The 22,785-nt window shown below is 39.8% G+C and overlaps 1 protein-coding gene across 1 annotated transcript in view; it reads left to right on the forward strand.

Moving 5' to 3' along the window:
* Positions 1–10,441: 10,441 nt before the first annotated feature.
* ADGRG4 (adhesion G protein-coupled receptor G4) overlaps positions 10,442–22,785 on the forward strand; it is a 169,842-nt gene continuing 157,498 nt past the window's right edge. The window contains exon 1 of the mRNA XM_058291365.2: positions 10,442–10,511. Coding sequence (XP_058147348.1) covers positions 10,442–10,511 — 70 coding nt within the window. The remainder of the gene's footprint in view (positions 10,512–22,785) is intronic.

Consider the following 22,785-nt stretch of genomic DNA (forward strand, 5'->3'; position numbering starts at 1 on the left):
GTCTTGTGGAAGAATTTCTTCTCCAGGAAAACCTCAGTGGTTGCTCTCAGGGCCATCAGTTGATTGGCTGAGGCCCCCGCCCCATTATGAAGGGTGCGCTCCTTCACTTAGAGTCAGCTGACTTTAAGTCCTCAAAACTCCTGAACTCAACGTCTAGATGAGTGCTTGATTCAATAACTGGGCACTGGGGGTTAGCCAAGGGCAACCCCTAAAATTAACCATCACAGTGGGTGCTTTAGAAGAAGGGAGAGGGAAATGCTGGTAGGGGAAAGAGAGGGGCTTTTGGGGTGCTAATGGTGTAAGGCCACGCGGGTATTTTCTTTGATAAAGTCTGGTGCTGGACGTCTTTGTTTCGTGCACTTTTCTGCATGTGTGTTACAGTTCACAGCAGAAGACGGTAAAACAAACACACAAAGAAACAAAAAGTAAGAGACGGCGAGAAGGAAGTAAGTGCTTGGTGGAGGAGAGCCTGGTGGGGCCCTGCGGGAGGCACCATGACCAGCTCTAGGTGTGGATTCCGTCCGGCCGGTGCAGGCGGCTGGGAAGTTGGGAGACAGGGCGAGGTCCCCTTCCTGCGCCTGCTTCCCCTGGCAAGCGGGGCGATGGGGTTTGGGGTTCCAGCAGCAGCGCTGCGGTGTCTAGTCCCTAGCTTCCTGGGTGTCGAAAGCCAGCCCCAGCGGCGGCGGTGGATTTTCTGATCCATGCATCGCTGCTGCAGTGGGCTGGCTGCTAGTTTCCGCGTCCTCTGCAGGTGCTGTTTAAATTCACTCGAGGGATTTGTCTATCGCATGAGACACAAAATTGGCTCGTTCTTATTTTAGTAAGTGATAGCTATACTCCCAATTTTATCTGTGCTCCACTAGGGTACTATTTCTTATATGGACATCAGTCTTATACACTCCCCCCCCCCCCCACCAACTACCTTATCCTGTGCATTCATGGTATTTGTTACAGATTTAGAACTACCATTCCTCCAGTGGATCATGTCTCCTTGGGAAGAATGCCCAGAAGCCTCCAAAATGAGGCAAACACAGATTATTCAAGAGAATTTCCAGGAAGGATAATTGATTCCCTTTTACCATGTACTCTGAACTGTGATTCCCACAGTGGCGATAATACAACTAGAAAAGTGGTCCAAAACTTGTCTCTGGCCCTAGTAAGGAAAGAAGCAGCTCTAACATCCAAGAACTGGTCTGATGCTCAGAACTAGGTCTTAGTGTTGGTACAAGCTGGCCTGGCACTCACATCTAGACCATTTTATTTTCCTGTTGGACATAAATAATCTCACAGAACCCCAAAGTCAGACAAAGTTAGTCTGAGGCCATGATAAAATGAAACAAAGCAAGGCTACTTTGAGGGGGAGGGGTGGATGTAGCTCAGTGGTTTGAATGCCTGCTTCCCACGTATGAGGCATGGGGTTCAATCCCTAGTACCTCCTAAAAGGAAACAAATAACAACAACAAAAACAAGGCCACTTCATAATTTTGTTAAAGCACGGACAGAAACAAGGTCATTGTGCAACTCACAAGCTGCCAAATATACCCTTCTCTCGGTTAATATGAATACCTGTTGTTTCTTTACCAATTATAGCTTTATCCTTGCACTAGTCTGCTCTCCTGCTTTTCGATAGCACCTAATCTAGAGCAAGCCCTTACTTTCTTTAACCCTTCTCATATCATCCAACCAAAGGCCAAGTGTTTTCTTAACACCCTCTTACTGAAACACCCCATGGCTCCACATATATTTGCCCTAATTGCAACAAGTGATAAACCCAACTGGTTCAAAAACTGGTGTGTCCCTGGTGGTCTTTGGCTAGAGAATATTGACACTGGAGAAGTTTGATGGGACCCAAGAGCTGCTAATGAGATTCATCTCCAAGATGCCGAAGGAAATGCTTCAGAAAGCTACACCTTTTCAGGAGGACTAACTCAAGGTGCCTTACACAGTTTTCCAGGTGGCTTAAAGGGTGTGACCTACTTGGATGATCTGAGTTCACTGTTTAATACCAAGAAGAAGGGATCTGATAAGATCTGGAGGGCACTAAGGGTAGGGGTATGTTTTCATAATAGCCTCAAAACTTATCCAAGTTATGTCTTCTACTGAGCCAAGCCTTCCTCCCTCTTCATTATGCCCCAGTGCACTTGAAGTCTGGTCTAACCATATGCCCAGGGATATCTGAGTAGGCCTCTGCCTTCCTGGAAGTCCTGCTTCCCCTACTTGCTCTCAAGGACTCCAGAATTCCATCTTTGGACTTTGTTTGTGTTATGAGGCCAAGCCCCAGTGAACCTGGGCTTATTAGGGCCTCATATCAACAGGACCAACCCTTATTCTTGATACATTAGGACCAAAGAAATCCAAAAAGTTGATTTGGGGCCTCTACTAGGAGTCCAGAAAAATGATTGAAGGCGAGGCACTCTGTTCCTCTGATGTCATGTGTGGTAACACAATGGCTTGAATGATCACATATATTTGGGAAGAGTGATGAAAGTGGAGGGAATTGCTCAGGGAAAGCTTTATAAAGGAATAAAAATATCTGTGATGAGTCCTGAAGGATGAGTAGAAAATTGTTAGATGGTCCCTGGGAGGGAGGCTAGGGAGGGAAGCAGGTTGTGGAAAGAATATTCCAGGCAAAGGGAACAGCATATGCAAAGGCACAGAAGAATGAAACAGAATAATGCATTTTGGGAACTCTAAATGGCTCACTCTAGGCAAAGGGTAAGATTTGAAGAAGGGGAGCAGTAAGGGATGAAGGTAGACAGGTCCACAGGGACCAGGCTATGGAAGAGCTCTTTTTGTAATGCCATAATGTTTTAACTTTATACATGATGTTATCTGTCAAAGAAGTTTGGTAGAAGAGCCACAGGGTTCGATTTGCATTGCAGATGCATCTGTCTGCTTTCTTCCTAGTCTCCTTAGAGTTGATTTTAAACACAATAGCCTTAAGTGATCCTTTTAAAACATGTCAGAACACATCACTTTTCTGCTCAAAACTCTGCCATGACTCAGATCTTGGTTTCTAGATCTGAAAGAAACTAGAGGTCTTAGAGAAATGGTGGATTATAGATCTGAGGCAGGGAAACTGCAAGATGAACCTGGAACATCTTGTGCCAGAAAATAAGGAATTGCTCAAAGAATCGTGGGGATTTTTTTGCAAACAGAATAAGTTATTTTATTACAAAACAAATGCTTGCTAACTTTATGTCTAACTTCACCTGTGTTACAAATGCAAGGTATACATTATCATAGGATGGAAGTTACCAATCCCCAAAATATTGTGCATAAATGAAATAAACTCAATTTGCAAAATTAGCAAGTAGAGTATTAAAGTATTTACAGTCATTATAAATAGTGCAAAGTATATACCATATCTATGGTGTGTATGTGAGTATAAACGTAAAAATGGGTTTCTTAAGGAATAGTTAGAATGTTTGTTTTAACAAGTCAGCTTGAAAGGGCTCCCATTGGACAAATCTGGGAGAATGTGAGCATCAAAATAATGATAGTAATGTAACCCATTACATAAAATAGGAACCCATGAATCCATACTGATATGAATGAATGAATGAACATGGGAGAATGGAAAACTCTTCCTTTCAATAACCAATCCAATGCCCACAGAGAAAATGTGGAATGGGTGCGGGAAGGGTAGCCATGGTGGCTGCTGGGTTTGGGGAATGGGAGGAAGAGATGAGATGTGGAGGCGTTTTCGGGACGTGGAGTTGTCCTGGGCGGTGCTTCACGGACAATTACGGGACATTGTAGCTCCCCCCAGGGCCCACTGGATGGAACGTGGGAGAGTGTGGGCTATGATGTGGACCATTGACTACGGGGTGCAGTGATGCTCAGAGATGTACTTACCAGGTGCAATGGATGTGTCACAATGATGGGAGAGAGTGTTGCTGTGGGGGGAGTGGGGGGTGGGGGCGGTGGGGTTGAATGGGACCTCATATTTTTTGAATGTAATTTTAAAAAATAAATAAATAATTAAAAAAAACCCAAGATATAAATGTAGAAAGAAGATAGAAATAGAAAATCACCATTTGGTAATCATCAGGCAGGAATTAGCAATGAAAGCCAAAGTAATTGGTTGAAGGTTTGAAAAGGAACAAGATATTTACACAGACTCAAAGTATTTACCTAGAGTCGCTTAAACAAGTTACAAATGGAAAAATGATAACTTTACAGTGAAGAAATGTGTCAGACATCACCTTAACCAAGTGATCAAGGTTAATGTTCTCAATCATGGGACAAACAGACCTCCTGTGTCCCCTGCCGTGATGCACTGAAAAGGATAAAACATCCCTTTGTGTTATTCCTGCCCAAAACACATTACCTGAACCATAAGGAAACATGGAAACCTTAGACAGAGCCCCCCCACCCCAAATTGAGGAGCTTTCTAAAAAAATACATAGCCAGTACACTTAAAAAATGTCAGTGTCATGGAAATCAAAGACGGGTTGAGGAGGCCTTCCAGATTAAAATAAAGGACACTAACAAAATCATGACAACCAAAAGCAATGAGTGAGTTTCAATTGGAATAGTTTGCCTCCTGGGTCAGAGGGGGAAACTGCCATTAGGGACATTAATGAGACAATTGGCTACATTTGAACATGAATATGAGATAGTATTATATCAATGTCAAATTTCTTATTTTTGAGCGTTGTACTACAGTTATGGAAGAGACTATCCTTGTTCTTAGGGAAGTACCCACTGAAGTATTTGGTAGCAAAGGGGCATGATGTCTCCAACTTATTCTCAAATAGTTCAAAAACTATACCTATGTAGGCAAATGTGGCAAAATATTAACAATTGAAGAAGTTGCATATGAGTTCTTTTCCAAAATAATCTTTTTTAGCATCCTGGAAATGGCTTCCAATTTCTCCAAAGTAAAACCAAAGTTCTTAAAATGGCTCACAAGACCCTGCAGGACTTGGTCCTGCATTACTTCTCTCACCTCCTCTCTCACTGTTTTCCCCTTGACTCTGCTTCTGGCACACTGACCTCAGTACTGCTCCTGGAAAGGCTTTCAGCACCTTGTGGTGCTCAGGATATTTTCTGCTGCCTGGAATGCTCTTCATTTAGGTATTCCCATGGCTCGATTCTCATTTCCTTCTGGTCTCTGTTCAGATACTGCTTTATCAGTGAGGATGTCCCTGATTGCTTTGTTTAAAATTATATTCTCCACTGTCCTTCCAAAATTCCTTATGTCCCTTTCCCACTTCATTTCTATGGCATTTATCATCTTCTAATATAGTATGTGTTTTACTTTTTTATCTTGTTAATTGTCTACTCCCACTAGAACATAAACTCTATGAGGTGGGAGAGAGTTAACTGTTTTGTTCGCTGAAGAATCCCTGGCATCTTAGAGTTATGCCTTTTACATAATGGGCACGCAAACATTTGTTGGCCAGATGAATACTTCTGAGCTTGAAAAATAAGTAGTAGAAGAATAGATAGTAATAGCTAATACTTATAAAGGATTTATTATGTATCAGACAGTGTTCTAAGTGCTTTACATAGTATATTTCATTTACTTCATAAAAACACTAGAGGTAGGTATCATCGTCATCATCATCATCCTCTTATTTCAGACGAGAAAAATGAGGCAGTGAGGTGCTAAGGAATGCAAGCAGTCTGACTTTAGAGTATTTTCCCAACTACTATGCTGTGCTGCTTCTCTTGTGTTATGATACTTTTAATATAGTTTAAAAACATACATTTATATAGTGTTTAAAAACATGTAGTATTATCACACAAAATAATAATAATAGTAATAATAATAATATACAACTTGTTAAGGGATGCCCACATATGTAGTAAAAGTATGAAGATATGCATAGGAATGGCAACCAGCAAGGAATCAGTTGGATGGTAGAATTTAGGTGGCGATCAAATAAGAATTGTCCTTGAAAATCTCTTAGGAAGTTGCCAACACAGATTTTTTTTTCTCCAGCATTGGAACCTTTTTCTGTTTCTTTGGTTGAGCTCTGGATTCAATAGTTGGCTTGAATTTGGGGACCATGTTGTATGGAAATCACCAGACTTCCAATTGGCCTAGTTGGATGCTCAACCCAGGAAAGGGAAGAGGGAACCATGGCAGCATGGATCTTCAACAGATTAAGGGACTCTTTTTGTTTCAGAAATGGGAACAGAGCCTCAACAATTTAGCTGTTCAGCCCTCTCTTTCTGTGAGAGGACACATAAATCAGCAGAGCCATATGGCTATCTAGGCCTTTGAGTTTCCAGGGATGGATGGTTCATAACATCCCGTGATAGCCTTGTCTGGTGTTTATCAACTCCTATCGTCAATAATGACTTATTTATGCTTAGCCTACATCTCCTACTGCAATTTCAGTTCATTTCCTATTACTCAGTAGATATGGAGAACAGATGGCTAACCTCTCCTTATAACCTGCCCGAGAATGGAAGATGCTCATTGAAGCCCTCCCTCTTCAGGTGGCATTTTTTTCCTGACAAAGGATCTCTAACCTCTTAATTTTTCTGCACACATTTTATTTTCCATTCTGTTCTTTCATTAGCATCACAGTGGATCTTTAACAAAATAAACACAGTGGTTTTCTTTGAAGTAACACATGCAAATGATTAAAATCCTAACAGTACCAAAGAATATGCAGTGAAAAGTGAGTCTCCCTCCCAAACAAGTCCCTCATCCTCCCTTTCTAGAAGCAACTAGGTCTCCTTCCAGAGAATTTTCTTGGAATATCCAAGAATATACGATTATATACTCCTCTAAATTATTTTTCAGGTCAACAAATATCCATTAAACATTGACCATGTGCCAGGTGCTGTGCTAACTTCTGGGGCAGGGCATGAGAAGAACAGAGATATGTTTCCTTGCCCTCAGGAAGCTTGAACTCTAGTAGGGGAGAAAGCCATAGTCATTCATTTATCAAATATTGATTGAATGCCTGCTACGTACCAAGCAGTGTGAGAGCCAGTGCCAAGCAGTGTGAGAGACACTGAACAAGATGGGGTGCGTGCCCCTGCAGAGCTCATAGTGTTGTGGGGAAGACAGAACAATAAGCAGGTATGATGCGAAATAAATGCCAGGAAAGAAACAAGAGGTTCCTTGGCAGTTGTCCTGCATCTTTTTGGAAGTTGTATGGTCCGATGTTGGGAACAGGCCACAAAATCTAAGCTTGGTGCCCGGTGGAAAGAAGCAGTGGAACCTAGACAGGAGTTGTGTGTTGGGACCTTGTGCCAGGCTCTGAGCGAAGCACACTTTGTCTCATGCAGTCTTCACAGCAATATGAGGTGAGTTCCAATATCCATGTTTCACAAATGAGAACAATGGGGGCTCCAGAGGGATTAGGCAACTAATCCCTAAATCGCACAGCTGAGATTCAATCTCAAGTCTATCTTTCTGCAAAACCTAGGTGCTTGTCCACCATACTGGTCACAACTTCTGGGCTTGGGAGTGAGTTGTGGGTGAGTGTGACACACCTGCCACTCTCTCTCCCTCTCTACCCCCCTGTCCCCACCGTGGAGAATCACTGGCCTTATAAGTGGTTGATTCAGTCTTTTGTTAGAGTGAGTTTTTCCATTTAAGATGTGAGATGTAGAGGGAAAAGTATCCAGTCTGGGAGTTGGGAGACCTCAGTTCTAGCTCCTGCTCTGCTGGTCACAAGCTCTGTGACCTTGGATAAGTCATCTCCCACTCTGGATTTCAGTGTCCTCATCTGTGAAGTGTGGAGGCTGGGATGTGGGTAGGGGATCATCTCTGGATCCTCAGCAGCTGTTTTCTTGATGGGATTTGGTGATATCCACCGCCCCCCCCCGGAAGGGGCTTTGATGACACCTTCTGGGGCAAAATCTACTCCTCTTGAGATGGACACCAAACCAGTTCTGTACATCTGTTTATGTTCAAGGCAATTTGAGAAATGGATCTGTGGTGAGGGTAAACAGCTGGCTGCACCTTACTGAGAGTGTGAGATGTGAGCACGCTAATGCCTTCTTGGCCTTGACTTTCTGCTCAAAGTTCTGAACACTACCCCTTCCCCATTCTCTGAAGAAACTGAAAGGAACACTAGTTAAGTGAGCGAGTGCCCATTTAATAGATTCAATTTAATTAAAGCAATAATCAGCTAGGAACTAAAGATAATCCTTAGGGGAACCTGGGGAAAAGCCCTCAAATGAATGGGTTATTACAGGTATATAATAACCTGAGAACTTTGCTCGTGCTGATTTCATGCTTGGGAGAGCAGACCCATGACGTCCTGCAGCCACAAAAAGAGGATCTGCCCGGGTCAATAAGCCCCATAAAGCTTAGAGCAGAGGAGCTGGCTTGATCCAGGAAAGAAGGCAGATGAGGCATGGTCGGCAGATAATGAGTCTCCTGTTTTTTGCTCCTACCATTTTACGGCAAACATAGGGATTTAGAGACCACATTTGGTCATTCGTAAAGCAAATTCCTTTTTGGGGGGCCCACAGTGACACGGGGTGGGAAGTTAAAGGAGTTCAGTGCTCAGGTAAGTGTCTCTCTTCCTTTCTTCCTCCCTCCCTTCCTTTCTCCTTTATTCCTTTCCTCCCTCCCTCCCTCCCTCACTCCCTTCCTTCCTTCCTTCCTCCCCTCCTTTCTTTCTTTAAATAATTTTAAAATTATAAGATTCATCATAACAGAACCAAAATGGCACTACAACTGATTGATATAAGATAAAAATCCTTCATCTCATTCTTCTTTCTCTGATTTTTATCCTTTCCTCCGTCCATCCTTTCTTTCAATTTTTAAAATTATTAAAGTAATGCATGCTCACTGTAAAATAATCAGAGTATATAATCATAGAAGGTATAAAGTAAACCTCTTTAATTCCCACCCTTTCTTTCTCTCTCCCCCTCCTTCTCTTCTTCCTTCATCCCTCTCCCTCCCCTTCTTCCTTCCTTCCCTCTTTCTTTAATTTTTAAATTTATTTAAGTAATGTATGATCATTTGAAAAGAATCAAACAGTACAGAATTGTATGATATATAAAGGAAAAGTCCTTTAAAAATTCCCCAACCCACCTTTTCACATTTGGCTTATAGACTGACTTTATTCCTTTTAATGGCTGTATACTATTCTCTTGTATGAATGGTCCATGGTTTATTTACTGGGTGCCAAGCAAGCTCCTGATACACAGTTTGGAATTATTATAAAAGTTTTGAGGCAATGTGAGGAAGATACTAATTGGACCATTTGCTGCTGAAAATTCCATTTTATAGATGGTAATCATACTCAATACTATAGCACTGTATACTTTGAAAATTGCCTTCAAACTATCATCTCATTTGATCCTCTTCTATAGCAACTCTGGGAAATAAGCAGATTATTTCCCTCATTTTTACAGATAAGGAAACTGAGGCCCAGGAAAATTAAGGGACAGAAATACTTACAGTTTCCCAGTTAGTTACTGATTCTAAGTCTAGTCCTTTTATCATACTGTAAATTCAAGTTGTGCTGCATCCTGCAAATCAAAAAGATTTAGACACCTTCTTATAAGCTTGTAGTTTAGAAAATCTGTCCAAGTCATACAAAATTCCCTTATTTTAACAAGAATGGCAGTGGAACACTTGGTAAATATGAAGAACCTTATTGGCTGGTGCTCATAGCAAGCCCAAGATTCGTTGGGTTTCCTAATTGGCTTCTGTTACCAAATCCTACCTGGAAGTGGGAAGAAACGCAATATATTGCATTATCCTGTAGGAAAAGAAATGTTTAAATCAGTAGTCAATTGTTCAGAAATGTATTTTATTTCAAATCAGAAAATGCCCATTGACACCCCACTGTGAAGCTTCTCTAATATGTTTTGGTAGGATTTGTATTTTTGATACAATTTTGGTTGGAGAAATGTGTGTTTGGCACATTTCCCAAGCAAGCAGCTTTAGTTACAATTAATTAAGGAGAGAAACTGGATGAATATGATGGAATGGTCTGGTTTCTTTAATCAGAAACAAGATCCGCTTTAAAAATAGGAGTGACTCGATAAGTCAGTTTGTCAGTAAGGTCTTCTTGCCCAGTGCTTCCTTCAAAAAGTTTAGGATCATTCAGACTGCAAGTAGTTGGACTGAAGTTGTTGTATTAAGATTGATTGCATCACACTGGGTAATTATGCATTTAGTATCTGTCTTCCCCACTGGGCTAACTGCCCCAAGTATCTCCATCTGACTTCTCGGTACTGTATTCCTAATGTGTTACACAGAGTCTGGCACATAGCAAGGGCTCAAGACATATTTGTGGAACATGTAGACAGACGAATTGTTCAGTGAGGTTTCAGCAGGCCTGGATAACTCAGGTAAGCTTCTATTTTGTGCTTGGCTGACATGTGTTTAATCAATGGGAAAAAGCCTTGCATGGGATGCAAAGGAGAAGTGTGGTCACATACATTTGGAGATTGTTCTGAATCTGAGATGTACTTATTTCTCACTTTTTGAACACAGGTTGAGACAATGAAAGAACACATCATTTATCAGAGGCTTTATGGAGTGATGCTCATGTCAAGTTTTATTTTTCTCTCAGGTAAGAAATTTGTTCTTATTATTTTGTCCAAAGTCTCACAGTTAGTAGGTTATAGAAATACGCCATTTGAAAAAGTCTGCCAGTGGAGATTTGCAGGGCAGTCTCCCAGTGATTTCCTTTTGGTCATTATGGCTATAGGTCAAGCTGGAGCTTCAGTAAATAAATCCATTCACTCAGTATTGTGTATGACTGATAGGGAATGGGCCTTGAGTAGGCAATGGCTTGGACTACTGCCTTTGACATTTCTTAATGCAGCTCTGATATGCCATTTGGAGGCTAATGCACACCTAACAGAAACTTTGGGTTTTCATTTGAGCTATTTCCTCTCATGCACAGCGCCTTTATTTAAAACTCCCTGGAGCACTGCAGTATCATCTTTCTGCTTCCATTATACATATATGGTGATGATTGTAGATTACATACGGGGAAATTGAGGTGTGACAAAAACTGGTAACTGATTCACAGTGACAAAGGAATATGTTTTGGGAGGCCAAACCTTGCCTAAGTTCTGGGACAGGAACAGAGATAGATTCTGTTTTTGTTCCTATTTTTCAGTAAATAGATGATTAAGACAGTTCAATTGAAGTAGCTGGTAAATTGGAGACTTAAGGAGAAGGTTATCTTGGAAAACTTCAATCTTGTCCGTATTAAGTAAATTCAGTTGATAACACTGCTTATTTGGCACATCAGTATTTTGCGAAAAGGTCACAAATGCCAGTGAGTGACAATTCTTGATGAAATAGACCATGGGTTTAATTTGAACAACCCTTCAGATTTGAGAGCCAATCTTCTGGAAAAATACCAAATAATTATCACCATCAACAGCAAACACTGCCTGGCTTCCTACTGTTTGCAGAGCCTGGTGGGAAACCATGTTTCTTATAATAAAGGTCAAAATGGGGCCCACGGGGCACAGTGGCAGCTCTGTCACCTGGCCTTGCATACCTGCTAAGATGTTGATTTATATTTTCCCTACCTGTTTCCTCAGAAGCAGGAAACTTTCTCCATTTCTTTATCTAAAATGCTCAGCACAGGTCTTCACACACACATTAGGCACTCAGTACATATTTGCTGGATTTAATAAAATAATGTGATTTGAAATTACAAAACTTTGGGTACCTATTTAGTGGTAGTGTGTGTGTGATACACACACTGGTGGCTTTTTGTGACAGGTCATGGGGCACGGAATAGAGGGATGTAGCAGTCTTTAGTGTAGCCATGAAAGAAAAAGTATAAGAGTGTGTGGTCTTGTGGTAATAGTCTGATCGTGTTTTTTCATAACCTGTAACAAATGATCGACAACAAAGTAAGGTGTTGGTGGAGGTGTGATGTATGGGAATTCTGCACATTATGCATGATTGTTTTATAAGCTCACAACTTCTCTAATAAAAATAAAAAAGGGTGTGTGGTTCTCAAAATTTGGGACAGGGTTGTGAGGAATGTCATTGGTCAGTGAAAATTATGATAGATGTGCAGATTTTACACCTGCAGAGGTCACTTTAAAGCAGTCACTAGGGTGTTCAGACTGTTCAATCTCATGTTCATGAGTCATGCCAATGATCCTTTTAGTATGAAACAATTACATGTAATTGTCCTGCAATAAGTGAGAATTTCATTTTATTCCTGGAAAAAATACCCTGTCCTTAAAACAATGGTATAACCAAGGGTCAGTGCCCATCAGGCTCCAGAAGAGTCACCAGCCTACCAACTGTGAGGGTCATTGTGAGGGAGAGGGCTGGGGCCAAGGCCAGATCAGGTAGAGAGTGACTCAGAGATGCTCTTACTGGATGAAGCCAGAGGGCAGAGCAAAACCATGTCCATCGAAGAATACCATGGGTCAAGGATGAGAAACCAAACCTGTCATAAGGTCCAAGGGAGTGAAAGCAGGGTCAGAAAGAAGGGATGAAGATTGAGATCAGGAGCTGAATAGTTGTTGGAATGGAGCAGAAAGTAAGAGATAAAGCAGAAATGATAGGGGAAGTCCCAGGACTTAGGCAGTAAGTAGGACTTAGTTACCCCGGGCTCCCTCTTCTTACTGGTGCTGGCTATTGACCACTTGATGGGAAGTTGGGTGGGTCTGGGATAAAGACACAGTACTAGTGAAGTTGTCCCAAAGTTTCCCCACTAAACACACACACACACACACACACAGTAGTACCCTGCCAAGTGGAACAGAACATGTTTTCCTGGGTGAAAGAGGGTGATGCATGTTCTGTACACTGCCCCCCCCCTTATTAGAGAAGTTATGGGTTTACAGAACAATCATGGATAGAATATAGGATTCCCATATATTACCCCACCACCAAAACTTTATATTGGTGTGGGACATTTGTTACAATTGATGATAGCACAATTTTATAATTGTACTATTAATTAAAGCCCACACTTTAACTTAGGATTCACTGTTTGTATAGTGTAGTTCTATGGATTAAAAATTTTTTTTATTCTGTTACCATATATACAACATATACCACATGTACTGTATTAGTCAGCCAAAGGGGTGCTGATGCAAAATACCAGAAGTTGGTTGGGTTTTATAAAGGGTATTTATTTGGGGTAGAAACTTACAATTAACAGACCATAAAGCATAAGTTACTTCCCTCACCAAAGTCTGTTGCCACATGTTGAAGCAAGATGGCTGCTGATGTCTGAATGGGTTCAGGCTTCCTGGGTTCCTCTCTTTGCAGGGTTTGCTTCTCTCTCGGCTCAGGGTTCCTCACTTCCTGGGCTTGCCTCTCTTCGGGATCAGCTGCTCTGTTACCTCCACAAGTTCAGCTGTAGACTCTTAGGCAAACCACTCTGTCTCTCTCCCTGAGGCTTGATTCTATCCCAGCTCAGCTGCTCTGTTCCTCTGTGTGTTTACTTTCCAGGCTCCAGCATTAAAACTTCAAACCCCCTTCTCTGCGGTGTGGTTTCTCTGTGAGTCTGCACCCACCAAGGGGGTGGGGACTCAACATCCTACTGAAGTTGCCCATTCAAAACATTGATCATTATTTAATCAAGTAAAAGCAAAACCTCTGAATCCAATACACTCTAATATGCCCAGAGGAAAAAAGACCAGTTTACAAACATAATCCAATATTTCTTTTTGAAATTCATCAATAATATCAAACTGCTACATTTACATTTCCCCTTTTAATCATATTCAGATATATATTTCGGTGCTGTTGTGTTCCCGATGTTGTGTTATCATCACCACCATCCATTACCAAAACATTTCCATCATTTCAAATAGGAACACTGTACATTTTCAGTCTTAATTTCCCATTCCCTATCCCCACCCAGTCCATTGGTAAACTATATGCTAGACTCTGACTCTATGTGTTTACTTGTTCTAAATTGTTTCAAATCAATGAGATCATACAATATATATCCTTTAGTGTCTGACTTACTTCACTCAACATGATTCCTTCAAGATTCATCCATGTCGCTGCATGTATCAGGACTTCTTTCCTTTTTATGGCTGAATAATATTCCATTGTACGTATGTACCATATTTTATTTATCCATTCATCAGTTTATACTTGGGTTGCCTCCATCTTTTGGCAATTGTGAATAATGCTGCTATGAATGTCAATGTGCAAGTAACTGTTTGAGCCCCTGCTTTCAATTCTTTAGGGTATATACCTAGTAGAGGATTGCTGGGTCATATGGTAGTTCTATACTTAACTTTCTCAGGAACTACCAAACTGTCTTCCACAGCAGTTGCCCCAATTCACATTGCCACCAGCAATGAACAAGTGTTCCTATTTCTCCACATCCTTTCTAACACTTGTTATTTCCCATTTTTTAAAAGTAGCAGCCATTCTAATGAATGTGAAATGGTATCTCACTGTGGTTTTGATTTGAAATTCCCTGATGTCTAATGATGTTGAGCATCTTTTCATGTGTTTTCTGGCCATTTGTATATCTTCTTTGGATAGATACCTGTTCAAGTTTTTTTGCCCATTTTAAAATTGGGTTTTTGTCTTTTTGCTGTTAAGTGAAGGATTTCTTTATCTATGCCAGATATTAATCCTTTATTGAATATGTGGTTTCCAAAAGTTTTCTCCCATTGTTTAAGCTGTCTTTTTACTTTCATTATAAAGTCATTTGAAGAACAAAAGCTTTTTATTTCGATGAGGTCCCATTTATCAAATTTTTCTTTTGTTGCCTGTGCTTTGGGTGTAAAGTCTGAGAAACCATTGCCTAACACAAGGTCCTGAGGATGCTTCCTTGTTTTCCTCTAGGAGTTTGATAGTTCTCGGTCTTATGTTTTGGTCTTTGATCCATTTTAAGTTGATTTCTGTATACATGTATATGGTGTGAGGTAGGGGTCAGCTACCACCACCGCCTCCTCCTCCTCCTCCTCTGCAAATGGAGATCTAGTTTCCCAGCACCACTTTTTGAAGGACTTCCATTCCCAACTGAGTGGTCATGGCTGCCTTGCCAAAAATCAATTGTTCTAAATGTGAGGATTGATTTCTGAGCTTTCAATTTGTGCCTTTCTAAATAAATTTGATGATTGGCTTTTCCATTTCTGCAAAGAAAGTTGTTGGAATTTTGATTGGTATTGCATTCAATCCATAAATTGCTTTGGGTAGTATTGACATCTTAACAATATTTTGTCTTTTAATCCGTGAACACAGAATATCCTTCCATTTATTAAGGTCTTCTTTATTTAGTTCAACAATGTTTTGTAGTTATCTGTGTACAAGTCTTTTACATCACTGGTTAGATTTATTCCTAAATATTTGATTTTTTTAGTTGCAATTGTGAATAGAATTTGTTTATCTTGATTTCTTTGTCTGGTTGTTCATTGCTTGTGGATAGAAAACTACTATTTTTGGGTGTTGATCTTGCACCCTGCCACTTTGATGAATTCATTTCTTGGCCCAGGAGCTTTCTTGTGGACTTTTCATGAGTTTCTGTATATAGGACCATATCACTTTCAAATAGGGAAAGTTTTTATTCTTCTTTTACAATTTAGATGCTTTTTTTCTTGTCTAATTGCTCTAGCAAGAACTTCTAGTACAATGTTGAATAATAGTGGTGACAGTGGGCAACCTTTGCTTGTTCCTGATCTTAGAGGTAAAGCTTTCAGTCTTTCACCATAAAGTAAGATGTTAACTGTGGGCTTTTCATTTATGCTCTTTATCATGTCGAGGAAGTTTTTTTCTATTCCTAGTGTTCTGATTGAGATAATCATGTGTGTTTCCCCCCTTCTTTCTGTTAATGTGGTATATTACGTTAATTGATTTTCTTAGGTTGAACCAAACTTGCATATCAGGGATAAATCCTACTTGATCATGTTGTGTAAGTCTTTTAATATGCTGTTGCATTCAGTTTGCTAGTATTTTGTTTAGGATTTTGCTTTTATATTCATAAGAGATGTTGGTCTGTAGTGTTCTTTTCTTTTTTTTTTTTTTAAAGATTTATTTATTTATTTAATTTCCCCCCCTCCCCTGGTTGTCTGTTCTTGGTGTCTATTTGCTGCGTCTTGTTTCTTTGTCCGCTTCTGTTGTCGTCAGCGGCACGGGAAGTGTGGGTGGTGCCATTCCTGGGCAGGCTGCTCTTTCTTTTCACGCTGGGCGGCTCTCCTCATGGGCGCACTCCTTGCGCGTGGGGCTCCCCCACGCGAGGGACACCCTTGCGTGGCACGGCACTCCTTGCGCGCATCAGCGCTGCACATGGCCAGCTCCACACGGGTCAAGGAGGCCCGGGGTTTGAACCGCGGACCTCCCATATGGTAGACGGACGCCCTAACCACTGGGCCAAAGTCCGTTTCCCTGTAGTGTTCTTTTCTAGTGGTATCTTTATCCAGCTTTGGTATGAGGGTGATGTTGGCTTTGAACAATTAATTAGGAAGTGTTCCCTCCTCTTCAATTTTCTGGAAGAGTTTGAGCAGAATTGGAGTTAAATGTTCTTGGAATATTTGGTAGATTTCCCCTGTGAAACGGTTTGATTTTGGGCTTTTTTTTGTTGGGACGTATTTGATTACTGACTCAATCTCTTTATTAGTAATTATTCTTCTTTTTAAAAAAGATTTATTTGTTTATTTCTCCCCCCCTACCTCATTGTCTGCTCTGTGTCCATTAGCTGTGCATTCTTCTGTGTCTGCTTGTCTTCTCATTAGGCAGCACCAGGAACCGATCCTGGGACCTTCAAGATTGGGAGAGAGGTGCTCAATCTCTTGTATCACCTCAGCTCCTTGGTCTGCTACATCTTTTACTGTCTCTCCTCTGAGTCTGTTTTTGTTGTGTCTTCTTGTTGTGCCAGCTCTCCGCTCAGATCAGCTTGACATGCAAGCCAGCACTCCTGCACAGACCAGCACTCTGCTCAGGCCACTTTGTTGTTTGGGCCAGCACTCTGCGTGGGCCAGCTCTCCATGTGGGTCAGCTTGCCTTCATCAGGAGGACCTGGGAATCAAACCCTGAACCTCCCATATGGTAGACAGGAGCCCAATCACTTGAGCCACATCCGCTTCCCTTGTCTATTTCATTTTCTTTTTTTCTTTTTTTGGTATTTTTTGGTATGTAACACCACTTCTTACATGTGCTAAAATGTAAATGCATAAACAAGTATTGATAAACTTGTTTTAAACATACAATGTATATTTCTTCTTCTTGAGTCAATATAAGTAGTGTGTGTGCTTCTAGGAATTTGTCTGTTTTATCTAGATTATCTTATTTGTTGGCATACTGTTATTCATAGAATCCACTTATAATCCTTTTTATTTCAGCAGGGGTCAGTATTAATGTCTCCATTTTCATTTCTTATTTTCGTTATTTGTATCCTTTCTGTTTTTTTTTCAGTCCAGTTAAAGGTTTGTTGATTTTGTTGATCTTTGCAAAGAACCAACTTTTTTTGGATTCTCTTTATTATAGTTTTTTTCCTATTTCAATTGTCTCTGCTCTAATATTTGTTATTTCCTTCCTTGTGCTTGCATTGGGTTTAGTTTGCTATTATTTTTCTAGTTCTTCCAGTTTTTAGGTTAGGTCTCTGATTTGAAGTCTTTCTTCTTTATTATTGTAAGCATTTAGAACTATAAATTTCCCTCAGCACTGCCTTTTCTGTATATGATAAATATTGGCATGTTGCATTTTCACTTTAATTTCCTCAAGATATTTCCTAGTTTTGTTTGATTGCCTCTTGTACCTATTGGTTGTTTAAGAGTCTGTTGTTTAATTTTCACATATTTGTGAAATTTCCCTTTCTCCCTTTGTTATTGATTTCTAGCTTCATTCCATTGTGGTCAGAGAATATACAATGTACAATTTCAGTACTATTGAATTTATTGAGACTGTTTTGTGACTCAAAAAATGGTCTATACTGGAGAAGGATCTGTCTTTGCTCGAAAAGAGTGCGTATTCTGTTTTCATTTGTTCAGTGTTCTATACATGTCTGTCAGTTCTAGTTGGTTTAGTGTATCTTTCAAGTCCTGTACTTCCTTATTGATCTTCTGACCAGATGTTCTATCAATTACTGAGAGTGGTGTGTTAAAGTGTCCTACTATTAATATAGAACCATCAATTTCTCCCCTCAAATCTGTAGTTTTTGCTTCATATACTTTGGGGCTCTGCTGTTAAATGCATCTATATTTATAACTGTTACATATTCCTGTTGAATTGTCCCCTTTATGAGTATGTAATGACTATTTTTGTCCCTTGTAACTGTTTTTGGTTTAAAATCTATTTCATCTGATATTAGTTTAGCCTCTTCAGCTCTCCTTTGGCTACTCCTTGCATATATATTTTTCCATCCTTTCACCATCAACCTACTTTTCACCATCAACCTTGTATCTTTGACTTTAAGGTGAGACTCTTGCAGACAGCACATAGTTGGGTCATGCATTTTTATCCATTCTGCCAATCTCTGCCTTTTGAGTGGAGAGTTTAATCCCATTACATTTAAAGTCACTATTGATAATACAGATCTTTTATGTGCCATTTTGCTATTTAGCCTTTGTATAGCTTATGACTTTGATAAACTCTGCTTTTATATTCATTTGCTTTCTTGAGTTTTACCATAATAAGTACCTTCTCATTTCTATCTGGATATATTTTTCTTCTCTTTTTCTTGAAGTTATCATAGGGTTAAAATTTAATATCCTAAATATATAAAATCATATTTGGTTTGGTAACAAGTTAACTTCAATAGCATGTACATATTCTTTCCCTATACACCTCCGACCTCCCACCATTTTTTGTCCTTGTTACCACTTATATCTTTGTACATTGTATGTCCAAAAACCTAGATTTATCATTACTTTTTATGCCTTTGGATTTTAGCATCTTTAGGAAATAAGTGGAGTTACATACCAAACAATACAGTACAATAATACTGGCATTTGTAATTACCCAAATGGTGGCCTTTACCACAGGTCTTTATTTCTTTTTCTTTCTTCTCCTCCCCCTCCCCCACCTTGCTGTCTGTGTTCATTTGCTGTGTGATCATCTGTATCTATTTCTCTTTTTGTATTCTTGTCTTTCTCCTCTAGGATTCACTGGGATTCGATCCTGGGGACCTCTGATGTGGAGAGAGCTTCCCAGTCAATTGCGCCACCTCAGTTTCTGATCTCTGCTGTGCTTCACCTTGACTCTCCCCTTTGTTTCTCTTTTGTTGTGTCATCATCTTTCTGTGTGACTCATTCACACGGGCACTGATTCGCCTTGTGGGCACTCAGCTCACCATGTGGGCACTGACTCGCTGTATGGGCACTAGCTCACCACACAGGTACTCATGCAGGCACTTGGCTCACCATGTGGGCACTTGGCTTACCATGCAGTCACTTGCATGGGCACTCGGCTCACCGCGTGGGCACTGGCTCACCACACAGATACTTGACTCACCATGCGGGCACTGGCTCACCACTCAGGCATACTTTCTCTTCTTCTTTTTCACCCAGAGTCCCCAGGGATCAAACCTGGGTCCCCCCATATGGTAGGCAGAGACCTTTATAACTTGAGCCACATCTACTTCCCTCTTTATTTCTTTAAGCTGCGTTGAACCTTTTGTTTCAATCTGAAGAACTCCCTTTAGCATTGTTTGTAGGGCTGGTCTAGTGGTGATAAATTCCTTTAGCTTTTGTTTATCTGAAAATGTCTTAATCTCTCCTCATTTTTGAAAGAAATTCTTGCCAGATATAAAATTCATGGTTGGCAGTTATTTTCTTTCAATATTTAAGTATTTCAAACCCCTGCATTCTTGCCTCTAAGGTTTCTTACGAGTAATTTGCACTCAGTCTTACTGGGATTCCCTTGTATGTAACATTTTTCTTTTCTTTTGCAGATTTCAGAACTCCCTCTTTGTGTTTTGCATTTCTTAGTGTAATCAATATATGACAAGGTGTGTTTTTCTCCATGTTTATCATGTTTGGTGTTCTCTGGGCTTCTTAGATGTGCATATTCATGTCTTCTGCTAAGTTTTTCAAGTTCTCTGTCATTATTTCTCTTACTATTCCTTCTATCCCTTTCTTTCTTTCTTTCTTCTCCTTTCCAGGATGCCCATATGCATATATCGGTGTGTTTGATGGTGTCCCATGGCTTTCTTAGGCTATTTTATCTTTTTTTTTCTTGAAGTATATAATTTATACATGAACATGCATAAACAATGTGTATGGTAAAGATTGTGAACTTACAAAATAAACATACATAACATCACACAGGCGTCTCATACATCACCCCTCCACCAACTCTTTGCATTGTTGTGAAACATTTGTTACAAACTATGCAAGAGCATCATCAAAACATTACTACCAACTATAGTCCTTATATAGTCCTTGGTGTATTTTCCCCCCAACCCATATTATTATTTTTTATTATTTTTTTGTTACAGATATTGTGAACTTGCAAAACAATCATACAGATGTGTAGATTTCCCATATAACTCCACATGCTGGTGGAACATTTGTTACAGATTATGAGACAATATCATCAGACTATTACCACCAATCATGGTCTATGGCATACATTTGGCACACTTTTCCATACACCTCCATTATCAACACAGTACAATTTTGTCTTAGGTTATTTTATCTTTTAATATTGCCTTTTTATTTCTTCACTTCAGTCTGACTCATTTCAATTATCTTGTCTTGAAGTTCACTGAGTCTTCTGCCACTTCCAATGTGCTATTTGAAACCCTTCTGGGCATTTTTCATTTCATTTATTGTGGTCTTCAACTCCAGTAGTTTTTTTTTGTTCCATTTTAAAATTTCTATCTCTTTACTTAGACTCTCATATTGTTCATTTGTTGTTTTCCTGGTATCCTGTAGTTCTGTCTCTGTATTTCCTTCATTTGTACAGTGTCCTTTGGGTCTTTAGAGTTTCAAAATAGTTGTTTCAGACAGTTCTTGCCTGTTTAACAGTTGTTTTGGTGAAAAGACTGCATCTTAGAACTCCCTACTCCACCATCTTTCCTGTGAGTCCTGGACTGTTCTTGATGTGGGAGGCTGGAATTCTGTGATAATCTTAAGGTGCCGAAGGCAGCTACATACCTTTTGTTTCTATATTGGACAGTCAATCTGGGCTGGAGTCAAGCTTTTTGAAAAGGTCTCATATATGCAGACAACTTCACCAGGAAGCCTTTGAGACTGGAGGTTCCTAAAGTGATGTTAGAATAGCTATCATTTGGCTGTAGAGCACAGCCAGGTCAGAGTCAGACAGGATGCAGAGGGAGTGGAGAGGTAAAGGAACTCTTGATAAGAAAGGTGTTTGTATAACCAAGGTCCAGTAAAATTCCCATATTTTCTTAAGGAACTCATTTGGTGAAGAAGGAGAAATGGAAGGATGAACTTTTAGGAGAACCTCTAAATTTTTGTATAGACTCTAGAGCTGAGCTATCCAACATAGTAATTATTTGTAACACATGTCTAAGGTTAATCTAATTAAAATTAAATAAAATTAGAAATTCAGTTCTCAGTCACACAAGTCACATTTCAAGTGCTCATTAGCCACATGTGGCTAGTTGCTACCATAGTGGGCTGGGTAGATATAGGATATTTCCATCATCACAGAAAGTTCTATTCGACCGTGCTGTTCTAGAAGGTTGTGGGAACTAGCCCTTGGAGAATAGACATTTTAAAAAATAACTTTATTGCTCTATAGTTGTTTACATGCCATAAAGTTCACCCATTTAAAGTGTATGATTCAATGGTTTTTAGTATATTTGCAGAGATGTAAAACAATCTATCTAATTCCAGAACATTTTCATCACCCCATTAACATCACTCCCCATTCCTACTCATGCCCCCAGCCCCTGGCAACTGTTAATCTGCTGTGTATTTCAGTCTATAAATTGCCTTTATGAATGGGATTATACAATATATGGACTTTCTTTCACTTAGCATAATGTTTTCAAAGTTTATCAATGTTGTAGTATGTTTCAATATTTCATTCCTCTTTTATTGCTGAATAATATTTCATTGTATGAATGTGCTTGTTTTAGTTTCTTAGGCTGCTCAAGCAAACACCATGAAATGGATCAGATTAAACAATGAGAATTAATTCTTTCATGGTTTGAGACTAAGAAAGAGTCCATATCAAGGTATCATTAAGGTGATGCTTTCTTATTGAGGATTAGTATTCTGGGGCAGGCCAGTGGCAAACCTTGGTTCTTAGTTTGTCACATGGAAAGATACATGGCAGCATCTCCTGGTCTCTCCCTTCTCTTCTGGGTTCTGTTGATGTTCAGCTTCTGGCTGTTCCCTCTGTGGATTTCTCTCTTTCTATTGGAATTTCATTCTGCTTATAAAGGACTCCAGTAATAAGAGTAACACCCATCCTGATTGAAATGAGTCACACCTTAACTGAAGTAACCTCATCAGAAGGTTCTACTTACAATGGGTTTACACCCACAAGAATGGATTAAATTTAGGAATACGTTTTTCTGAGGGTATATACTTCAAACCACCACAATGCTTATATTTTCCATTCACCAGTTGATGGACATTTGAGTTGTTTCCATTTTTGGTTGTTATTGAGTTATGAATAATACTGCTGTGGATATTTGTCTACAAGTTTTCATGGATTCATGCATTCGTTTCTCTTGCATGTATACCTAGGAGTGAAATTGCCAGGTCCTTTGTTGACTGTTTGAACATTTGGGGAACTGACAGATCATTTTCCATGGAAGCAGTACCATTTTACATTCCAGTCAGCAGTGTATGAGAGTTCCAATTTTTCCACATCCTTGCCAACACTTGTTATTCTCTGTATTTTTTATTATAGCCATCCTAGTGGGTATAAAGTGAATACCTCACTGTTGTTTTAATTTGCATTTCCCTAATGAATAA

The sequence above is a fragment of the Dasypus novemcinctus genome, chromosome X, assembly GCF_030445035.2.
Source record: "Dasypus novemcinctus isolate mDasNov1 chromosome X, mDasNov1.1.hap2, whole genome shotgun sequence".
Taxonomy (NCBI): Eukaryota; Metazoa; Chordata; class Mammalia; order Cingulata; family Dasypodidae; genus Dasypus; species Dasypus novemcinctus.